Source organism: Rhyacophila brunnea, unplaced genomic scaffold, assembly GCF_057557595.1.
Source record: "Rhyacophila brunnea isolate RB1 unplaced genomic scaffold, BYU_Rbru_1.0 scaffold_12, whole genome shotgun sequence".
NCBI lineage: Eukaryota > Metazoa > Arthropoda > Insecta > Trichoptera > Rhyacophilidae > Rhyacophila > Rhyacophila brunnea.
The window spans coordinates 31,854,729-31,878,864 of record NW_028232774.1 but is presented as its reverse complement, the minus strand read 5'-3'; the positions used below and the strand labels follow the sequence as shown (position 1 = coordinate 31,878,864).

General features: G+C 32.7%; 1 protein-coding gene across 1 annotated transcript in view; it reads right to left on the bottom strand.

The window, feature by feature from the left end:
* LOC147078069 (uncharacterized) overlaps positions 1-24,136 on the bottom strand; it is a 217,440-nt gene that overhangs the window by 144,378 nt on the left and 48,926 nt on the right. The window contains exons 9-10 of the mRNA XM_085961165.1: positions 20,031-20,225; positions 16,429-16,860 (exon numbers count right to left, since the gene is read on the bottom strand). Of these exons, the coding sequence (XP_085817291.1) occupies positions 16,429-16,860; positions 20,031-20,225 (627 nt within the window). The remainder of the gene's footprint in view (positions 1-16,428; positions 16,861-20,030; positions 20,226-24,136) is intronic.

The window sequence follows — 24,136 nt, the reverse complement described above, 5'->3', positions numbered from 1 at the left end:
TTGTTTCCCTTTTTTCTTCGTTACAGTTTTAGCATCAACTTCAACGTTGGTTACTTTTAATCGCAGTGAGTTTGATATATCCAATTTATTTCGGTATTTAGTTTTAATGTTAACCATAGCCGAAAATCCGACCTCACATAGATATGAGGTAGTAAAGAGGAGGAGGACTTTCATAGCTTCATCGAACAGGCAAGGATAATTATCAGCAACTGAGAGCCAGAATTTCGTTAACTGTTTACGATTGAAACTATACTAACTTTTTCATCTCTTCCCCAAAATAGTCGTCAAAGTTATATCACTGGAAATTTCAGACAGTACGTTCATCTTAGGCTGCACTTGGTTTTCAATAATAAAAGTTTCAAGTGTTTCAAAACAAGCATACTTACCATTCTCAATACAACTTTTCCACAACATAAGCTTTTTCATGAACGCTCGGATTTTATCGTGAACTGCAAAAATGTCTGACCCGTTTGATCCTTGCAAATACAAATTAAGGCGTTGTATGGCGGCTACCCATTTCTTCACATAGTTTTTAAAATAGGCGGGCTTGTAAGGGTTTTGTTTTAATATAATTTACAATTTTTATCTAGCCAGCTAGCGCTAGCTGGCGATATTCCGCGACTGTACTGACATCTGTAGTGCATTGGCAATTCAAATTATTATTATTTTATCACAATGGTTAATAATAAGTTTATTTCAATTTTTAGGAATTATAAATACAGGCACTTGTTTTGTCTGTTTTAATTTCATAGAATTCATACTAAAAGATCAAATTCTACTTTCGCAGCTCAAAAATAAAATCAATAGCAGGTATGTATGTAATTAAATTGCGTGTAATATTATTACAACATAATCCAATTCGCACGATACAATCACATACCCACATGCAAATGCGTTGGGAATCCAAAGACAATAACTAGTTGAAAAGTTCAATCTGATGTATTTATTGTTTCTTCGTAATTTCTCATGAGAAATACCTTCTAATATTGTGTCTGTATGGCGTCATTACAATGAAATATTTATTACGTATTTTTACTATCTTTATGACGATAAATAATTTTGAGGGCATGGAAACTTATCGAATGGGGAGACCAAGCAACTGGTAACTTATAATATGTCAGTATAATTTCGTCAGAAACTCTCTAACAAGTGTGCCAAAATGTAAAAAACTAAATGTCAATTCAATTAATAATTAGGTCTTTTATTTCTCATCAATTATTTCTTTTATTCAACGAATAATTCACAAGATTTAAGAATGTACCTAACATTCTAATTATTGAACATACTTACATAATTTTGAAAACACTACTGAGAAAATATATTATAACCAATAGAAAAATCTTCTTTGAAAAAAAAACGACACCCAGCAGGAATCGAACCTGCATCTCTTGGGTTTCACGCCCATGCACATATACAACTATGATATAGGTATCATACTTAATTGCGACAAATTTTAAACTAATAGCTCTTAATACTCTTTGAAGCGCTTTTCAAATTGAGTTACTATTGGCGATCAACTTTTGTATTTTTAAATCAAAGTAGGTAACCGACGTCATCGGATCAATCCCAATATTTTTTTTACCCGCGATTGAGAGCGCGAAACCCGATAGATGTAAGTTCGATTCATGCTGGGTGTTGTATTTTTTTGCAAATAAGTTTTTTCTATTGCTTATATATAAGTGTTTTCAAAATTATGTATGTTAAATTAATAATTACTTACTTTTGGCAGATTACTTACACACTTCAGTGTTAAACAGATATTTTTTGTCTTGTAAAGTTTGCGATGATTTTAATACGAATACGTTATCTTAGTGAATCTGTAATATGTCGACAAGATGTACATAGGTCGTAAAGGTATGACCATATTACCTCAACTTCTCAAACTTGTCTCATAAGGCACACCACTATTATGTGCACACCACAGAGGTTTCGACGTTACGTACAAGATGTGAAAAGATAACGTAACTCGCATTTTCGGTTCGACGCGCGCTCTACATCCGGAACTTAAAGGGAGGGTGTATTCTCGCGGAAATTATGAACATGAACTTATAGTAAGGTTCGTCAAAAGCGCGAAAATACGTTTTATAATGTAGGTATATTTATCACTATATCTATATTATAATGCAGAGAAAAAATAGACAAGTAAGACTCAAAACATTTTTAGAGGCTTCATTGAAAATGCAGAAAGGGGAGATTGTCATAAATAACTCAGACTTGAATCTACGTATGACAAAATAGAGCCAAAATATTGCACAGTTTTACGTGTACATTTAGTACAATATCTACAAACGGTACAATTTACCATTTCGGGAAAGAAATTCTTCTTTCTGTGGCATATCCGCCATTGAATGGTGGCGATGATTTCGGCTAACTTTTCGTTTGCCGCCACTCTGAACAGGGATGTAGGCCAAAAAGCTAACGATAAAAATGTCATTTAGCGTAAATGCTTTTCCGTCATTTGTGAATCAGTTTCGGACAATATTCCTTCGTCTTGGTTACAAATTACATTTCACTGGCAGCACAGCATTTCATTAGTAAACGAATATAAATAATATATATTGTTTTTAACACTACAATAGACCACTAGATTAGACCTAATGGCAGTAGTGTAGTGAAACAACAATGTAGTTAGTAATAAAACTGAAAGAATCACAAACACTAAGCCATTGAGAAAATCTCATAAATATTTATTGTGACCTCACCGAGTCGAACCCGGAGCGCCTTACGCACTGAATTCCGAGGATCGCCATAACCTTAATATAATATATAGATGAGACACAAGTAATCACTGATTCAACTGGGATTTGAGCCCAGGGGTTTTCAGTGCAAAGCACAAGTTACTTACATGGCTAACCGGGCAAATTAAAGCAATTTAGCACATGAATAATTAAGTGTTGACATTGAATGAGTAAAAAAATTGTCTAATCAACGCGATGATTGGTTACAACCGCACATACTGTGAGATGAAATAATTACTCTGGAATTCTGACGACTAATTGGGTCACATAATATCCACACCACAGTTGATTCTCTGGTCAGACTATTTCCCATAACATAATATTCTTTTATGAAATGGTAGGTATATGGTGATTCCATGGGTATAGTATCATACCAGCTGACCAGCACCGCTTCCTGTGTGAGCAAATGTGGTGGGAACGCGGTATTTGATAGTAAATTTAATATAACTAGTATTTATAGTTGAAAAGTAACTATTTACGTTGATTGATTTCATTGCAACTGATAATAATTGTGTGCTTATTGATATTAATACATTGTGTGATGATAGGAAACAAATTTAATTGTTTATGACAGCAATTCTTTCATTTTATGAATAATACTATCAGCTGAAAGTAGTTACCTGGAATTTAAGTTTTATACTATTCCCTAGGTTTCGCTACACGTGTCTGAAGGTGCCGAAGACGAAACCCGGGTCGCAAAGATAAGACTCAAATAGAATAATATAAAACTTAAACTTTTCGTTTTAATGTCGATATTATTATGAGAATTTAATGTTTAGTGGATAACGTAGGTACCTAGAATATAATGTCTTTTATTTTAATTAATATCACGTACGTACATTACATTATATTACCATATCCTATCCTAAGAGGATCATAATATGGATCCACGACATTACAAGCCGACATGTTAGCGCTCGGCTATCAGTGGCGAAGGGTGACTTTTGGAGAGAGGTAGGCTGTGGAGATCTCATAAAAAGAACACACTTGTCAGGTATACTTACGAGAAATAAGAAGACAATACGATATTACTATTAATGAATAGGTACACACTAATGACAACGACACGCTAATTTAATGAAACTTCAAAAACTCACTGACGACATAAAATTAAGCGATCAGTTTAAATTACAAATTTTTTCAAAACATTTATACACATCAAAAATCATTAGGTAAAAGTTCTTTTAAAAACAGTCTAGGTATATTTATTAATATTCGATTAAACACCATAGAAATTATTTTTTTTAAATTATCTAATTATTGATTATTTAGTTTTAGGCTCTGCGATCGGAGCTTACCTTAGTTCATACAATTCGATAGACTGGGCGGGGCTACGAGACATAAAGTCCATATGAAAAAAAATGAGAATTATTTGAAACATAATCCGACCTTTATTTACGTCAAGACAGATGGTGCGCTGTGGTATATTTTTTAAAACCTTTGCAGATTATTTTGTTATTATCTGTGTAATACATTCGTACACATACGGCATCTCTCGTTGGCAAAATAAATTAATTTATAGAAAATATAATCAATAATTCAATATGCAATTAAAAAATGTTTTTCTTAACGGCCCACGTGCTCGTCGTAGGTCAAAATTGAGTTTTTATTGTATTTTCAAACCATGATCCTGGACACTCCTTAAACGTTGTAGATAATCTATTTATATAATTTTAAAGCCTTATTATCCTTTATAGTTATTTTAAACATTTGATGACTGCATAAAGTATTTTTGTTACATAAAATAGTATTCTTTTAAACCTCTGGCTCTAATGTTTTAGAATATAGTCATATTTCGGTACATAACTGTGCAGTGGTGTTAAGATTTTTTACGTTTATTAATTTTTAAACGAATTTATGAAACCATTAGTATAATTTATTACGAGATAATTTTTGTAAAATATTCACGATACAAAATTATATTGATAATCTCTGTGATCCCAAATTTGACAAGAATTAGGCATTTTATTATTCAAAAAATCGGCAAGATTAACACATTTGAAGATGATTCTAAAGATATTTATTATAAGCTATGTTTTAGACCATTCAAGTGTGATAAACATCTTATGAATAATGATTGCTTTATAATAATTATTGACCTAAGAATAAGGTAGTGTTTTTTTGAAATACGCCATTTCTTTTGTTATTCCCCAGTGGTTAAGCTACAACATACGGCCGTAGCCATAAATTGACAAACTTTAATTGAAGTAGGAAGTAAAATGATATTAAAGCGCGTGTTTGAATACTTTGGGATCACAGAGATTATCAATATAATTTTTTATCGTGAATATTTTACAAAAATTATCTCGTAATAAATTATACTAATGGTTTCATAAATGCGTTTAAAAATTAATAAACGTAAAAAATCTTAACACCACTGCACAGTTATGTACCGAAATATGACTATATTCTAAAACATTAGAGCGAGAGGTTTAAAAGAATACTATTTTATGTAACAAAAATACTTTATGCAGTCATCAAATGTTTAAAATAACTATAAAGGATAATAAGGCTTCAAAATTATATAAATAGATTATCTACAACGTTTAAGGAGTGTCCAGGATCATGGTTCGAAAATACAATAAAAACTCAATTTTGACCTTCGACGAGCATGTCCCCCCTTAAGAAGGTAGGCTTCAAATAATCGCCTAGTATGGAGTCTTCGCCACTGTCGGCTGTATATGTTTATATTCGGTGTATATTTATTAATTTAATTATTTACTTATGTATTTTTGTGTACGATTATGATATTATGTTTATAATTTGCCCATTATACCCACACTTCTGGTTCACCGTCAAAGTCGTAGATTGCCGAACATAGGTGATTCAGACTATTCGTGTGAGCACTATCAATTGAATTTAAAACTTTACGAAGTTGCGATAAAATGTTGTAGGTTTGTAATAATATCAAAGGGTTCAAACGGTACGCTCTGGAGTACCAACATTGTTATTAATAAAATTTTCAATTAATCTAGATTGTTAGATAAGATACAAAATTATTATTACTTACTTGTTTTGTCCATTACGGATTCCGTCAGAGGAGAATCAAATCTTATTATAAGTGCAAGAAAAAATCAAGGAACCAAGGTAGTAGCCATGACCTAACTACCTCTAAGCCATTATGTATTTAACAACGTTTTTATTACAACTTTTTTCTTAGGTCATATTCTTATTTGTCCGGTACAAATCTTGCAATCGATTTTTAATTAACTTCCCGACTAGCTAGACATTTGAAACTTTTAGAATATATCAGAACACAATGCCGATGTATTTTTTAAAAATACTTTTAGCCATCTTTAAGTATAATTGAATTCATTTTCAGTTAATTCTGTTTTGTATGAAAAGTTATTTCGACACCATTATTGGTTGCTAATGGTCTAGGGTCCTAGCAACAAAATTATTAATATATACGTGCGTTACTATGGAAATCAATATGATATTTCAGTATTATTTCTATCAAGTACATTTTTTTTTGATCGTTTAAGCTAGTCAAGTCAAGTTTATATGATTCAACAGAAAATTTAAAAACGATGTAAGTATATAAAAAGTTCCTTTTATCTTGTAATTATTTATATGAAGTCTGTAACTATTGACTATATTGGCATTGTCATATTACCGAAGCTCGATTAGAATGATGTAAATAAAGAGGTTTTGAAATTATAAACATGAATTATTCAAACACCTTCGAGAGAACGTATGAAAATGTATATTATCAATGATACACAATAAAAAGAATATTTCTAAATGTCCTCACTAAATGTCTCTAAAAGTACGTAATATTTAAACACCTGTTGATAAAATATATAAAATTCGGGCATAAATCAATAATATTTTATTTTTTGGTGACCATTAGAATATTGCTTTTGCCATTATCTCAAAACTAATTAATTGGAGATGTCTGACTAATGAACTGGACGATCGATTTTTTTAAAGTTTATGTACATATCTATTGATTAATTAAAATGTGTAAATTAATTTTGTGTAATTGCATGTTTCGTAATTGATTAACATAGCTTTAAAAATATTACCTGCATAAAAGTAAGTTCGGATTTACCATTCATATACGATCGATGTAAATTTTTGATTTGTCAATACATATTATACCTAATATGCAAATTGGAAATAGAAATGTATATAGAAAGTGTGTAAAATTACTGTTGCTAAGTTGCTGTCTTGTATTTGAACTATTGATAAACGGTTTTACGTTAACATAAAAACAAATGCAAACAAATCAAGCATCATCAAGAAAAATATAAAATAGGTTGATAGTGATCTGATTACTTGTAGGTACTTACCAAACTGGAACGTTTCTTGGTTTGATAACACACATTTTGATAATAAATACTTGATGGTTTTCAGATTCAAGCTTTGTAAATGGTATATACAACAATCAATTAATATTAATGTATATACAAAATGGAAGGATGCAAAACATAGGCAGGTAAATTAAAAAAAGGAAAGAAAAAACAAGAGTTAAAAAATAAAAACAAAAATATATTTCAAACAATAATTATTTCACTTTCATTCGTTTATAAAATAGTTTTGGTAACTTGTGCATAAAAATAATAACTATTGAAAATAATACATTTACAAAATCAAAAGCGTGAAGGAGAATGCGTCATTAAATCATTAAGAAATTCAAGTAATAACACCTTCATGCGATGCAACTTAAAACGAAAATGCACACGAATAAATGTCTCAGATCAGGCAGGGAATATGCACCATATATATTATATACAAAGAAAAATAAATATATATACCATAGACCACAATACTGTTTTCGATCCTGACTGGAGACATTTATTTGTGTCTTAATGAACTCAATCATAAGATATATTATAACATATGAAAAAAAATATACAAAAATATAATTAAGTACATTGCATTTCTAGAAAATACAACAAACAATATCACGTCTCAATAATTTAATTCTTAATATAAACATTATTTTTAATTCTCTGTAGAAAAAATATGGGAGAGTTGTGAAAAATCATAATGATAATTAGGTAGATACCTAACTGTAAGGTAGGCATGGGTATGTAAAATTATCAATACATAATATATAAATCTGAACATCAGAACCAGTGTGTCTCAAGTCTTGTTTTTGACTTTGTAGGTGCCTACATTATCATATTTTACAGGGACAATTCGCTTTTTGAGTCCATTGATTACAGATATCGGTAATTATTAAAACCACAAAGCAGTCATGACAAATATCAAATTATGTTTTGTCGAAAGTGCTTGCGACACTGGCTCTCAGGTACAGACGTGGATTTCCGAATAAAAATCATAAATATAATTTCTACTCCATAGAGATTTTCTTGAGAAACAATTACAAAATAAATCATAATAGCAATTCATGCAAGCTTAAAAAAAACTTCATAATGTTCAATAAATTTGTTAAGATATTCAAATTATTGAAACACACTTTTGAATATTCTGATATCATTAAATATATTACAAATAAAATCAATACATTAAATTATTCAGTGTTGGCATTAGCAATGTATAGTAGTGAAACGAATTCGCGGAATGTATAGTAACTACACATAATGAATGTGTTTAAATTACATACTTAATTGAGAGTTTAACTAGCAAAATATGTTTTTTTAGGTTCGCCCCACACGTGGACCGCAAACTGCTGCGTTTATGTTGCAATTTGCGGTGCGCGTGTGGGGCGACCCTTACAATGTTTATTAAAATCATGAATTACATGTACATATCTAAAGAGAATAAGATAAAACAATGTTTTATGAGGAATGTTTTCGTATTAAGTTAATATATTATTATTAAAAATGTGACAACTGTGTGCAGTCGTACAATAAAAACGGAAATAATACATTATTAATCACTAGCAATTTCAAAAGAAACAAAAAAACAACATGTGTGTAAGAGCATGTCGACAATATTCAATTGATAATATAGTTAAAACGAATTAATACCGGGATGGGTTTGTTTTCTTATTATTACTATTTAAAAAAATATTTACATCATTATATAGATAAATATAATATTAAACATAGGTAACAAGATCGTATAACTATTCACTATTTCATATCTAAACCAAAATACCTGTACCTTAAGTGCAAAAGAAAGAAGAAATGTGTGCATTGAATAGATATGTTTTATTCTTAATAATATTAAAGAAAGATATCTTGGGTAAGGAATAATATTGTTTTCTAAAATAAGTACTTGGACTACTTAGAGCTTAGGTGGGATAAAATTAATACTCAATTGACAAATATTAGGGCCAATGATTAACGCAAAAGATTAAGTTAAGTAATTATTATTCGGTAAAAATATTTTAAGATTATCTCTCAGTATGTAGGTATTATTGTATTAATTTATGTTACGTATTGCATCGATTTTTAATAATACTTGTAATTGTGCTTGTGATTTCTCGACGTTTTATAGATGCTCGAGATTAGAGAATTATTAAAGAATATTTGATTCTCGAAAATTACAGAAATCGGTGTATTGACTTGTCAAGAGTTTTCTTTCAAAGTTTTATGATTGGGAAATATTTCTCAAGAATGAATTTTATCAATTTTTTGGTTGTTTTTTTTTTTTTAATTTGAATGTTTATTAAATGTAAGTAGGCCAATAGAATGTGCGTATAGAGTAGCTAAAGGCATTACTTAGCGTTATTTAGATGGGAACTGATAACGAAAAACAATATTACCTAAATTGTTTTTCTTGCCAAAATTGATAAAATGTCGATAAAAAAATACCCCAACGCAGTAATGCCAAAGCGGTCAGGCGATTCGTAGACCACGAAGTCATCTGAGATTGCCAATGACCAATAATGTTTATATCTGGGGCCAGTGACGTCCCTAGATAAAATGCCGCCCCATTTTTTATACAGTATTTTTATCATCCTTTCATGAGTCCAATATCTAAGAAATGTGCTGTATGGATAGGTTCATTACTAACAAAATATCAGACTGTAATTATTCGCAAATCTGCACGTGTCGTTTCTAGTCACCAAGGATGTCGAAGGGCAACGGAATTAAACTAGATATCGTGAACCCGACAAGACCAGTGAGCTGATTTTTTTAATGGAAAGGTGTTTTCGTTATTACTAAGTTTAGGTAGCTATTTCTATGTATTCCAAATCATTCTCCTCGATTTGCCGACCTTCGAGTAATTGCCGTCCCCAAGCGACGCTCAATCTGCCTACCCCCACGGGACGTCACTGTCTGGGGCTTAGTGCCAAAGTGCCTATGTCAGATTTTGGCATTTTGAGTTAAGTATGAGGTACTTTAAAATGTTCCTTCTTTCAATGCTAGAATTCCCTATGTCAGCCGATGTAAAATGAATGAAATACGAGCACATTGAAAGTGTTTGTAAAAATAATGTGACGGCATATTTTAGACTTTCATCATTCAAATTTTGAGATTTCCTCATTTTCCAAAAAAAATGTCAATGCCCTTGAGCTTATTAATAATATATATTTTTTATAACCAGGTTTTCATGATGTGTACTGTAAAAAGTTAATAATATTAATAATTATTGTTGATGAGAAATAAACGATCGCCAGTACTGAACAATTAGGCACTTTAGCATTAGGCCCCAGATGTAAGTACCTAAATCATATTCAAACGAATAAAATCGTTAAAACGAAACTTCATTGAAAATAGCCGATGTTTTTTTTCAAAATTTTAAATTTAAATGAATATTATGTGTTCATGACTTTTTTATGTTTGGAATTTTGTGATGATTTGCGTGGCATTTCAATAAGAGTTGAACGTCACTGTCCTAATATTTTAAATTACTTACACATACGTGATACTGATCACTTCATAGAATATTAGGTACTGTCGTCAAGGGAAATTACACACTATTAATAGTCTCTATACGTGTCATTGTTAATTTATATTTTATCAAAAGTGTATAATGAGTAAATGTAATAAATATCACTTCATAATAATATGCAGCATTTATTTACTTACTAATAAAATATGAAAGTATTCCTCTGCTAGATGACAATTGTGTTAAACTTCGCCAATACACTCAATAAAAAATAAACCTGTATACACTTTTATTATCCTGTACTGTTTTAATTTTAAGACTTTATAATTATTAAGTTCTTGTCGTTATATAATTATATATAATATTAATGTAAGATTTATGTATGTACTTAATAGTTCTGTACAATTACATAATATATTATTATGTTTACTAATATTAGATTCAACACTCACTGAATCTATTCAAAATAATTGAGTTCAAAGATAAAACAAATAACTTTACTGCACATTACAAAGGTTATTTATAATTTCTGCAATATTATTCATAATAATAACACTATTCACATGTAATATAATGTTTACAAACCAAATGTGTTATATAATATAACATAACCACAAGTAGCTACTAGTTTTTACAATAGAATTCAATGAAATATAAAAATGCACGTTTTCAAAACCGGTTAGATTAATAATAATTATCTTTTTTTATTGATTTATGTTTAACAGCAACTGACGGAAGACACGCGAGCAATCCAAGACAAAGCTGACGATATTACGAGTAATTAATGTTTCATAATCAAGCACGTACAATTAAAATCCTTTGCACAGACGTTATTCACGTGGTTGCATGACACTACTAAAAACCACGCCTCCACGTCCCAGTGGCATTACCGCATCAAATGGATATTTAGACAAAAATCAGCTCTGCTTTGATATGTTAATGTTAATCCAAAGTCACTTTGAGTAAAAACGCGACGTTCCAAAGACCGATTCAAACCATATTGCAAATTGCAAGCTATTTTGTACGATGTGGGATATTAATTATCATGTTGTGGTGGCGATATTGCAGAATATTTTCTTGTATTCTAATGGTTACGTCAACTAAATTAGTACTTCAGTAATCAGCTATGAAAATCAACTGTAAGTAGGTACCGGTAGCGAAAGGTGGAGGTAGGCTGTTCAAGATCCCCCATAGATAGTGTGCATTCAACTTTGTTACGACTTACGACTATAATTTACAGATGGTGTTGGTTAGTTTTAAAAAATCAATTAAACCCTGCCTAAACCGACTCATAATAGTTTTGGTATACTTAGGGCGATACGACAAAATTGTGCATACTTTTTCATTCATACTTATTTGTTTTCGTTGGATTAAGAATGCATTCATTACACATATTGTTGGTTAATTTTTTTAAATTCAGATAAAAATATTATTCTATCTATAAAATATCCAAAGTTATGGTTGATTTAATATCATAATTTTAGATATTTAATAGATGAGTATTTTTTGACTATTATATATTATGGCTTGGTGTCATAAGGTTTAATTGGCTTTTAAAAACAAACCACCATCTGTAAATGGTAGTATTATTTCAATGAAAACAAATACGTATGACTGATAGTTTAGTGTGCACTATTTAAGGCGGATCTTTAGAGCCCACGTCTACCCTTCGCCACTAGTAGGTACCTACATATATTTGAGTGTGTGCTCACACCAAATGAACGCCCCTAAATTTATCATTTCATCTTACGTTCCGTTGCATACGGATCTGTCAATTTACGTAAGTTGAAGCTTTTATAATAAAAATATGTCTAAAACGATCGGGAGTGATGTTAGAATTTATTGTTATTAGTAAACTTTTGGTTTATTGCGAAGAAGAAAATGAGTCGCAACTAAAAGAAGAGCCGATGCATTATTAAAATACGCCTTTAGCACGCGTTGCCGCCATAACAAGTACGTCGTCACTAGAAGTGAAAGTGTTCACGGTGAAACGTTGTATCGGAAATATATGGCCGTATATTAAAGACCGTCCAACCTCTTTGGGTCGTATAGTACTGACATAAAAGTTATGTCTAATAAAAAAAAAACTGTTCTTGTCGGTTTACACTTTACAGGAAGCCAGCGGCAAACAAATTTTGAAAATAGCCGATAGACTGGATTATTTGTTAGGTTAGGTTAGGTTTTCATTCTTAAATTCATGAATATATCCAAAATCAGCTATGAAAATTGAATTAATGTTCATATTGAATCTAATAAAATTGGAGACCATATAGTATACGGTCATCTCCTTCCGATAAGAAAGCTCACGGCGAACTGTGCCACGGTGAAATGTTTTAAGTATAATTTACATGTAACCGTTGTCTGACAATAGCTATCTATAGCAGTGATGCCAACCGTACTATAATTTTAAAGGCTTCAAGACGAAAAATGTTCCTGAACTATATATTTTTCAGAAATACTATAATTTTAACGCCTTTGTACTATAATCAGCATAGAAAACGATGGCAACACTGATCGATAGTGAGTATAATAGAACCAATAACGTCTGCAGAAATATGTTCTTACGGTTGCTAAAATAAATTGTCGACTGTAGGGGGGACCGAGGTGGGTTGACACAAAGGTGAGTTGACATAACGACGATATCTCAAAATGTATTACTGTTATGAATATAGCAATATTGCAGTTTAATTCTTTTAACAAGTGCACCGATCTGTTGGTACATGGCAAGGCTGTGCGACAAGCGGTTGTGATAATATAATATAACCTATGTGCTGCAAAATCAACTAAAAGCAAATTTTTACATCGAGCTAATATTTTTTCAAATTAAATATTTTGAATGCACGTATCGCAATGCAACGGTATTTTAATGATGGATCGATTAAGACGAAAGCAGGCATTGATTTATTGCTTAACGTTTGATTCAACTGTACAATTTTTAAATGCCACTTACTTTTACGGCTCCGTATATTTTATGACTGGTTTTCATTGCATATTAAACAGATAACATCGATAGTTTTTAAAGTAATAAACATCCAGTTATTAAGAAGATGTTACCGTATCTGCAACGGAGAGATAACGCAAAAACCATAAATAATGGAAACCACAGAACAGATTATGTTAACTAATGGGAACCAGGGCCCACGCGCCGTATAAAGGTCGAAAATGAACATTTTTAATAAATTTGGGAACTAAGCGTAATAAATCTGTAGATTTCGTAAGAAATATGTGTGCCCTGCATTTTCTCACCATTCAAATCATCACATAATAATAATATTATATTGCATCGTAAGTAAAGATCGATAAATTACAAGTCAATTATAAACGCCAATAGAAAGGTAACCTAATATATTTTACAATAGGACTTACCATTATAGATAATAATTTGAAAAAGTGCTGTAATCACTGATATCATATTTGGTTTAATTTGCATATTTTCTAATGACACAATATACATTTTTCCTACAAAGTCTACGAATTATTTAGGCTTAGTTCCCAAAAATTCCACGAATTGTTCAATTTCGACGGGGCCCTAAATTAAAGTTAATGATTATACTTAAAATGGCATGATTGGTGAAAAAACCTACTTACCACTGTAGCTAATTCAGCGAAATGTAGGCATAACACAATAGGTACCTAGGTGTTTACATATTTAACAATATATTTTTTTCAATATGAAGCTGGAAACAAATATAATCATTATTAATATGACCGCTTGAAAACAACGTTTTCGTTAATTCTACAATTGTCGAGTTAAGCGTCAATTACATTGAGCTTCTTTACGGGCTGTTTATCGGCGAATTTAAAAGCGGGCGATTCAGCTACTGCGATTTGATGATTACACACAAAACTTTCCATTCGCTGAGAAGCCACAAGCCAGCGACTATTTTGACAGAACGTAGTTCGTCTTTTTACCGGGAGGTTGCTACTGCACTCTACTGCGCAGACGCAGTAGGCCCACACGCCGGCGTGTAGCGTGTAAAGTTGACTGGCTTTCAACTTTACTCGGTAGAGTGTTTACAATCTGCTTGTTAGCTTGTTAGATGACTACACTGGGCGACTTTACAGGCAGATTATAATTTCGCCAACAAACAGCTCGTAAAAAAGCTCAATGTAATTGACGCTTCATGATGTTGGCGAGTGTTTCATCCAATAAACTCTTTGTTATAATGATCCAATTACTTATATCGAAAATTAAATATCTATTAAGTGAACTTTAATTATTATTATTATTCTGAATATTGTGTCAGAATCGAATGGGTGTGTTCATGGCCCCCGCATCTTGAAGCGGGCCCCCAGGCTACACTCTTCGGCGGCCCCCCCCACCTATCGCTAAGGTTAAAGTCAGTGTGACGATCTACAGTTGTGTACTACAAATAGTGTAATTTAGGGTATTTTATAGCGATTTTTTGTATTTTTAATACACCTATTTGAATTGTACAAACAATAATCGAAAATTGCATCGCACAAGTACATATTTCGAAATGTTAGTATGATTGAAGTGAAATAGCGGCGCAGGCGACATTTTTTGCTATTAGTGCAATTTTGTGATGTGTGTTTATCTCACTTGGCTGGTCGGTCCGCCACCGCCACGTCCGTCGGTGAGCCCTGTCAGCCCCCCCCCTTGTGGGGGCCATGGGTGTGTTATTTGATTTGAATCCTGTATGCCTCGATCTTTGGTGACGAGTAAAGGGCGGTGAACTTACGTCGAATATAAAATTGTAGAATTAACCAATAACTTTATTTTCAAATCATTATAATGGAGTTCTACAACGTAAACGATGGTTCAATTAATGGATTAGTTACGAGTTATAAAATAGTTAAATTGGTTAACAGTTTTGGAAATTTGAAAGAGGTATGGTTACAATTTTTTCAGTCTAATATTCAGTTCTACGCGAAGTCAATTACATATTGATTATCTAGGTACGTATATTTTCGCCTCATTGATGGCTAATTTAAATACAATAAAAGATGTTTACCGAATTCACATTTGTTTATTTTAAATATTATTATTATTAGAATACAGTTGTGTAAAAAAATGCTTTCGAAAAAAAAAATGGAAAATAATGACTATGTACGTATTTTGGTAAACGAATACCAAGTAATAACCCTGTCTACGAAATAAAAATAATACACGACGAACAGACGAAATGAAATGATAGGATGTTTATAAACTACATTAGAAGATTTTGTAGATCAAAAAACACTGGTCAAATATTTGAAGAAGCACAAATATAAAAAAATGCAAAGAAAGATTCAGCATGGCATAATGTCAGATAAACGCATAATAACGTATTATAGTCAGTAAATAAATAAGGCAAATAAACATAAAAAAGGTGATGCATGGTTGGTTCCTTATCTTTCACGACAAAATCAAATAATATACTAAGGTATGTGTAAATACTAACAGGCAATATTTATAATACAAACATGGTTTAGCTTTAGTATAATTATTAATACAATGCAGATTCTTACAGATAGATAATATGTGAAATAGAGATCACTAAAATTAATATTATACAAAAATAAAAATGTACAAAACTTTTCCTATCACTGAGCGACCTCAAAATACTTAACGAAACTAATCAAAAATGATTTTGGAAACACGTGAGAACATTTAGTGTAAAATATGTTGTCAGACAGTTGCCAAAATGTTGCTTAGTGCTTCTTTAAAGAAACATTCAAGAATGTTGCTAATTTTATGTTTCTTTGATGTGTAGACTGCTTTAGAAATAATAAAACATTATAAAAGACCAACAAGTTGGCATGCTATTGGTCAACATTCAGTAATAGTATTTCTTGGTGTTGCAAAGTCATTTTTACTCAAAGTGTAATTATTGCATACAATATTTCCGAGGAGCATCAAGCAATGACGTAGACCGTCTATCACATTTCAACGAAGAATTTGAATATCATCTATCTTCACCGTTCAATTACTAACCTGACTAAGCGGCCTGATCCTCTCATGGATGCTCATTTCAGCCTGCTTCGCCGAAGGTGGAGGATGGTCAGGGGTCGGAGGTTGATTGTAGTGAGTCGGTGACAACGGAGTAACTGCCCCTGACCCTCCACTAATTCCACCGTCATCTCCATCATAATCATCATCAAGCAGACTCTCAAGAGAAGACTTTTCGGCTTTACTATTCGGCCTGAAGTCATTTCTCCTTAATTTTCTTCTAGGGTTCTGCTCCTTGATGACAACATTCTCGTACATTGTGGATATCGCGACTGGTTGGTCTCTTCGTCCAGCTGCCAGGAGTGCGAGGGATGGCCTCGGCTGGGGCACAGGTCTAGTTCTAGGGGAAGCCTTCACTTCGACGTATTGCTCGACGGAGCGGCCGTGGCGAAGGGAGGAGTACTTTTGGCTCGTCACCTGGGTACGAGGGGAAGAAAAGCGATTTAAGCAGGGGTACAACATTGACACAACGAAAGTCATATAGAGATTATATGATACATAGTATACGGAAGAAAAAAGCAGAAGCCAAAGTAGTAAAGAAGATAGGTACTTCTATAAAAAATTAAAAAGAAAAAATGTATAAATAACTATTTCAATGATTTGTCGCGTTCTTCGTAGGAACCATTTAAGTTACCCACTTACTTTCTTTACCATCATGGCATGGTCTGACAATGATACGGAAACCGAAATCAGAAGACGAATACAGACACTCAAAAAAATCCAGTTGAATGTGTAAACATCTGAAGTATAAATTGGCATCTCGGAAAACGAAAACCCAAAAACACAATACACATCTGAGACCAGTCGACATAATATGTGGATTAGAACATTGGGTCATGTCACAGATCTCAAGACAGTTTCATGATATCGGTAAGAAAGAATCTAAGAGCGATATTTGAAACCAATAATGAAGATATTAATATATAGTATGTAGCGTAGCGTACGTAAGTCTATGAGGGATTTGAATAACCCAAAGCATCAATGTTTTCCGACTAAGATGAAAATGGTCATGTCCATGGCCCCCACAAGGGGAGGCTGAAATGGCTCTAGCGTGGGGTCCGAGCTTTGGAGGGTCGACCAGTTAAGAGAGATAAACTGACATCACACAAAATGCTCTAATATTTAAAAAAAAGTCTCCTGCGGCGCTATTTTACTTTACAATATTATCATTTTAAAATATGTGGCTGTGCGATGCAATTTGCTGAAATATGATTGATATGAATCAACTTAATAATTGAAACGGATTTGAACATACATAACTTAAAAACACTTCAGATATTATATAGGTACCCACTAGAAAAAAATATATTTGAAAAAATACGAAACTCGACGGGATTTGAACCCGTATAACCATTGATGTCGCCCCAATCCGTGCATTTAAGAAGCATTTCATGTATAACTTACTAGTTTAAATCGTCGTCATTAGATAGGAGGCTCGTAGCATAATTGGTTAATGCACGGATTGGCGCGACACCAATGGTTATACGGGTTCAAATCCCGCCGAGTTTCGTATTTTTTCAAATATATATTTTTCTAGTGGGTGGGTATATACCTGATGTGTTTTCAAGTTATGTATATTCAATATTATATGGAATGTTACATTATCAAAATCTTGTGAATTATTCATTTGAATAAAAGAAAATATGGTTTATTTAAATATATAAAAAACCGCTAAAATACACGGAATAGATACCCTCCGTTATACTTCGCAGAACCATGGTGAACTCTAATATAGAGCATCAAACTGCCCTTAACCTTTGCGATAGGTAGGGTTCCCGTAAAACGTCCTGGCCTGGGGGCCCGCTTCAGGTTGTAGGGGCCATGGTCATGTCCATCGAATGGACATGGATCTACCTGCTCGGAAAGTTTTTGAAACCAAGAAATGTAGTTGAAAGACAAGTTGCGGTGGTCGGGTAGCTTGACCGAGCAAACGGCATCTCGGATTAGAAAAGAATATTATAACGAAACGGGAACAAGTAAAGTTGCCCAGAAGACTTACTTTCTCATCTGCTTCCTTACCAATGTCGTAAAATAATAATCCGGTATTTAATTCAAAATATATTTGGCATCAGATTAATATTTTAAATACTTATTGAGAAATAAAAATCATTAGAGTTATGTTTTAGCTGGGCTCTCACAGCGTGAACTTCCGCACTTGATAAGCTTTATTAAAACATACGGAGCTCGTATAATAAAATACCTGTGGTGTAGGTACCTACTGATGTCGATTTAAATTCAATATTTTAATGGCATCTATTTATATGATAATAAGTTTTATATTGGGTATTCACATTGGTGACTGGACCGTTATACGGGATGTACATACCGAATTCGATTTCTAACTCGGAACATAACTAATAACCAATCCATCAAAGAACACTACAGGACTCGGAAGTATAGATTTAAAATAACCAGGAGTCTTATATATTATGAGGAAATACCAAAGAATAGGATTTATTTTACTTTAAACTACTTTAGTTAATCATATGGAGGAAGATTGATTGTAAAGTCCAGTAAGTATAGCAGTGGCATTCGTTGGCTGATTTACGTCAGTGGTTTAAATACGAAACCTTCGTTTAGTTTAGAATATTGGTTCCTAACCTCGATTCGAGATGACATTTCAGAGTGTGCGATAACTTTTCCATAGTGTAGGAATATAGACTATCAATGTTAGATGATGAAGAGATCATAATATGAATTATGGACAAAGTTGAAAGCAATGCTTTGAAAGAGTACATATTTATGTTCAGAACTTGTGCATAAAGTCGATAATCATTTCTGGTCCTCAGTCAATTTTAGACGTCATAATTATGTGCATCTGTTATCTTTTGCCAATCAAGACAGAACCTAAGAATATATCTACATAGCCTAACAAGAGAGTTACACATTTTCACACCATTTACAACCAATTGGGACAAATAAGTAATTGAGTTGAATGATCACAATTGGGACACATTTTACGATTTACATTTTTTTCTAATTGTCCAATTATTGATATTTTGATTTTATACAATGGTTCAATCAGTGAGTCAAAAAATAAATATTTGACTTATTTATTTTCAAATGTGATCCTCGTTTAGTACCTAAGGGGTGCGAACATTAATTAATCAACTATTTCTGAAGCGTGTAGGGCATAAAATAGTTTGAGAAATCCTTGTTGATTGGGTGTTGGGAACAACTCCTGATGGTATCAGGTGGACAATGCATTGATGTTTACTGCAAGACTTGGGCGTCAGTGAGTGACTATTATCTGTGTTTACGTCGTATTGCACTGTTTACCGAGATCCAAGAAACCCCGAAACATTAATTGCCTCTGATAGTGTGCTAGATAAAGTGGGGAGGGTGAAAGCGAATGAGGTGGAGTGACCAGATTAAGGAATTTACTGGAAAACTTATTGTATACATCAATAATCTGAATAATGTTACATAACATGTATATTTGAATGTCGGGATAATTCATTCAAAATTTATACTGAAGATCAAAAATATAGTACTTATTCGATATTGCCTGCTGAAGGATTTGACGGCTGTCCCACATTATTGTTTGGTAGTTAGGTACTTTGATTCATAAACAATAAGTTAATCACCTGAGGGTCATCAAGGTCGTCCTGGCTTCTCGTCTGAGCTGTCCTCATGAGGTAGGAAGAGATGTGGGGGCCAGTGCCTGCTTCCCCGCACCCTCCGCAGCCGCCGCAAGCGACTCCGCCCACGCCGCCGGCAGGTAACAGGTGGGTCGGTGAGACGCTCAGGTTTCGCCTGGGGGGTTTCTTCGGAGGTGTTGGCTGCAGGAAAAAAGGTGACGGACATTAGTAAATGACAAAAATATAAGATTTCCTGCCTTGCGACACTGCTACAAGGGCGATCTACATGCAGCAAGATTTTAATGGAAAGGAGCATGATAGTGAAATGAGTGATTCAGTCGCCGCGGTCGACCCTGAAACGAAGCTACAAAAATTATCCACGCGGGGTCTCGCATCATAATATGCCAGAAGATGCTGGCTGTGGGAACAGCGATGCAAATATGCTTCGATACTGAAGCGTTCAAGAAAGTATGTCTACACTTCCCATTAAGCTGTTGCCACTGTTATTTTATAACTATATAATATATCAGAACATGATTTCAACGCACTTTTTTAATACTCTTAGCTCGTATTCTTATTTGTTTGAATTCGTTGTTTGAATTCATTTCCAGTTAATTCTGTTTTGTATGAAAAGTTATTTCGACACCATTATTGGTTGCTAAGCGGATGGTCCTAGCAACTAAATTATTAATAGGTATACGTGCGTTACTATGGAAATCAATATGACATTTCAGCAGTGGCGAAGGGTGGAGGTAGGCTGTTAAGATCCGCCATAAACAGTGCACATTAAACTTTTTCACACATACATATTTGTTTTCATTGAAATAAGACTACAATTTACAGATAGTGTTGGTTAGTTTTTAAAATTCAATTAAACCCTGAGAAACCAAGCCATAATAGATAATAGTCAAAAAATACATGTCTATCTATAAAATATCTAAAATTATGCAATTAAATCATACATAACTTTGAATATTTTATAAATAGAATAATATTTTTTATTTATTATAGTTTGGTTTAGGCAGGGCTTAATGAATTAAAAAAATTAACCAACAATATGTGTAATATGTATTTGTAATACAATGAAAACAAATAACTATGAATAAAAAAGTGTGCACAATTTTGTCGTATTGCCCAAATTAGACCAAAACTATTATGGTTTCGTTTAGACCGGGTTTAATTGATTTTTAAAAACTAACTAACACCATCTGTAAATTGTAGTCTTAGTTCAATAAAAACAAATACATATGACTAAAAAAGTTTAGTGTGCATTATTTATAGTGAATCTTAACAGCCTACCTCCACCCTTCGCCACTGCATTTCAGTATTATTACTATTAAGTACAATTTTTTTTGATCGTTTAAGTGAAGCGTTCAAGAAAGTATGTCTACACTTCCCATTAAGCTGTAGCCACTGTTATTTTACAACGTTTTTTTTAGCTCATATTCTTATTTGTCCGGTGGTTTTTTGTCTGGTATAGATCTTGCAATCGATTTTTACCTAACTTCCCGACTAACTAGACATTTGAAACTTTTAGAATATATCAGAACACGATTCCAACGCATTTTTTTTAATACTTTTAGCCTTCTTTAAGTAGAATTGAATTCATTTCCAGTTAATTCTGTTTTGTATGAAAAGTTATTTCGACACCATTATTGGTTGCTAAGCGGATTGTCCTAGCAACTAAATCATTAATATATACGTGCGTAACTATGGAAATCAATATGACATTTCAGTATTATTTATATGAAGTACAATTTTTTTTTGATCGTTAAAGCTAGTCAAGTCAAGTTTACATGATTCAACAGAAAATTTAAAAACGTTCCATATAAAAAGTTCTTTTTATCTTGTAATTATTTTGAACTATCTTTGATAGATGAAATTCTTATCTTCCGTATTATGTTGATCTCTCAAAACTAAAGTGCACAGTAGGTACGATAAGACAGTACATATAGCGGTCCCTGCCAAACTTTTTTACCTGACGGTGCACTGGGAAAGAGGAATTTGTTTCGTGGCACATAAAAAAATACCCCAAAAATATATACATAGGTAGGTTATATAGATAATAATTTTATTAGTGAGAAAAATGCAATGGATTTGAAGAAAGAATTGTGTCAAAACAAAACGATCTAAAAGGCAAAAGAGAATTAACATCTGTAGTAGGTACTAATCGAGGATATTTACTGATTTTTTCCCACTGTTTATATCAAATTTGTGCAGACGTATCTTGCAAAAAAATTGATGACCCATTCGTATATTTCATAATTAAGTTATGCAAAATAAATAAAAAAGAAAATAGATAAAAATAGCGAGATTTTCTGCTATCTTGTACACTTTTCACAAAATTTGTCTACGTCTGAAGCGTCTAAACTCTACGAGGCCACAGTTCCCAATTGTCTGTCAGCAAAAAAAAAAAAAATTGTTGAAATTGTACCTAATATTTTGCTTCTTTCGCGGCACACAGTTTGGCAGACACTGCAATGCGGGGATGACGGGCGGTGGCATTGATAGAAAAATCGACTGCTATATATTTGACCGATCCGTGGGTTTGATAGCGCCGAGCTTTAAAAATCGCACAGCTTTAGTTTCAAACATAAAAAGCTTCAGTCCGTTTATATTTTTCATTGAGGAAAAAGCTTTGCCGACGCACAGCGTTCACATTTAGGAGACAGGCGTACAAATTTCGTTGACGACTTTGAACTTGGCTTATTTTCTGCATCACACGGGACCAAAATACGCCGTGACGATGGGACACGTGTGAGATACACTTTTTACGAACCACTATGTACCTACGTATTATTTCAAATTCGCTGTCACATTGCGGGAACAATAATAACGTGTTTCATAAAATATACACATAGTGCAAACAGTAGAGTGATGAATGAACGCCTGCTTCCAAAGATGCGAATCACGGACAAATTCTGCAGATGGAAGAAAATTCACATGCTGTTTTTCCAATGTGTGTTTTGAATCAAGAGTAAGAATATACCGGTTTCAAATGGCTTTCTTTGTAAAGGTAACTTATTATTTTAAAAACTAACCAGCACCATCTGCAAATTGAATACTTAGTTCAATGAAAACAAATAACTATGCCTGACAAAGTGTAGTGATCACTATTTATGTCGAATCTTAACAGCCTACATATACACGTCACCGCCACATATATTTTATTTTAGACATCTATGATATAATAAAATTATATCGTATAACTTGAACACTTATCGTTGTAAAATCTAGTTCAAATCAAGATACACATTTGCGTGAACAAATGAATATTGTAAACAAACCGTTCATAAGCTGTATAAAAATATTTCTATATGAGCATTTAAAACGTTCTGATACGAATGCGAATTGGAAAAACATTGCCCACGTACCTACATAAATAAGGACTACACGAAATGTCACAACTGGTATACCTATACGGTGGCTGCATTTTTGTCTATTATGGCGTTCTGTGATAGCCACAACGTGCCGAATGATGGATTAATAGGTAATACTAACACCTATAAATCTTGTTACACGATACAGGTATTTGAGGATTTTTGAATTATCAATAATATACATAATATTATATGTGTGGTGGACAATAAGAAATATCATCTATCAGAATAACATGTATGATAAATAATCATACGCGTCAACACGTTGAAACTTACAGTCAATGTCAACACCGAAATAGAAATGAAAGAAAAATACATCTTGAGCTCGAGGCTTATTTTACACGTCATAAATGTAGGTATATAGTGACATTTGTGTTTACTTTTTTAAAATTGTATACATATTATATGAAAAAATAATATAAATTAACCTTTGTCCGCCTGGTAATAAAGGTGGTACAATTCAATAACCCAACAATAATTGACTGACGTGCATGCAACGACAGTTTTGTATGCGATCGCTGTCAATAATTTCACTTGAATTAATCGAGATAAACGATTGAATCCAAATATATTATGTACCTACCTAATTGCAGAGTAAAATCCCGGGTAACAAAGACTTAAGTCGATACTGAAGGGGCACACCGAAGAGAGATTACAAATATATACATTTATAATATAACTGAATTCAAATTCGTTTTGCAAATTAAAAAAGTATTTTTCCCCGTAAGGAAA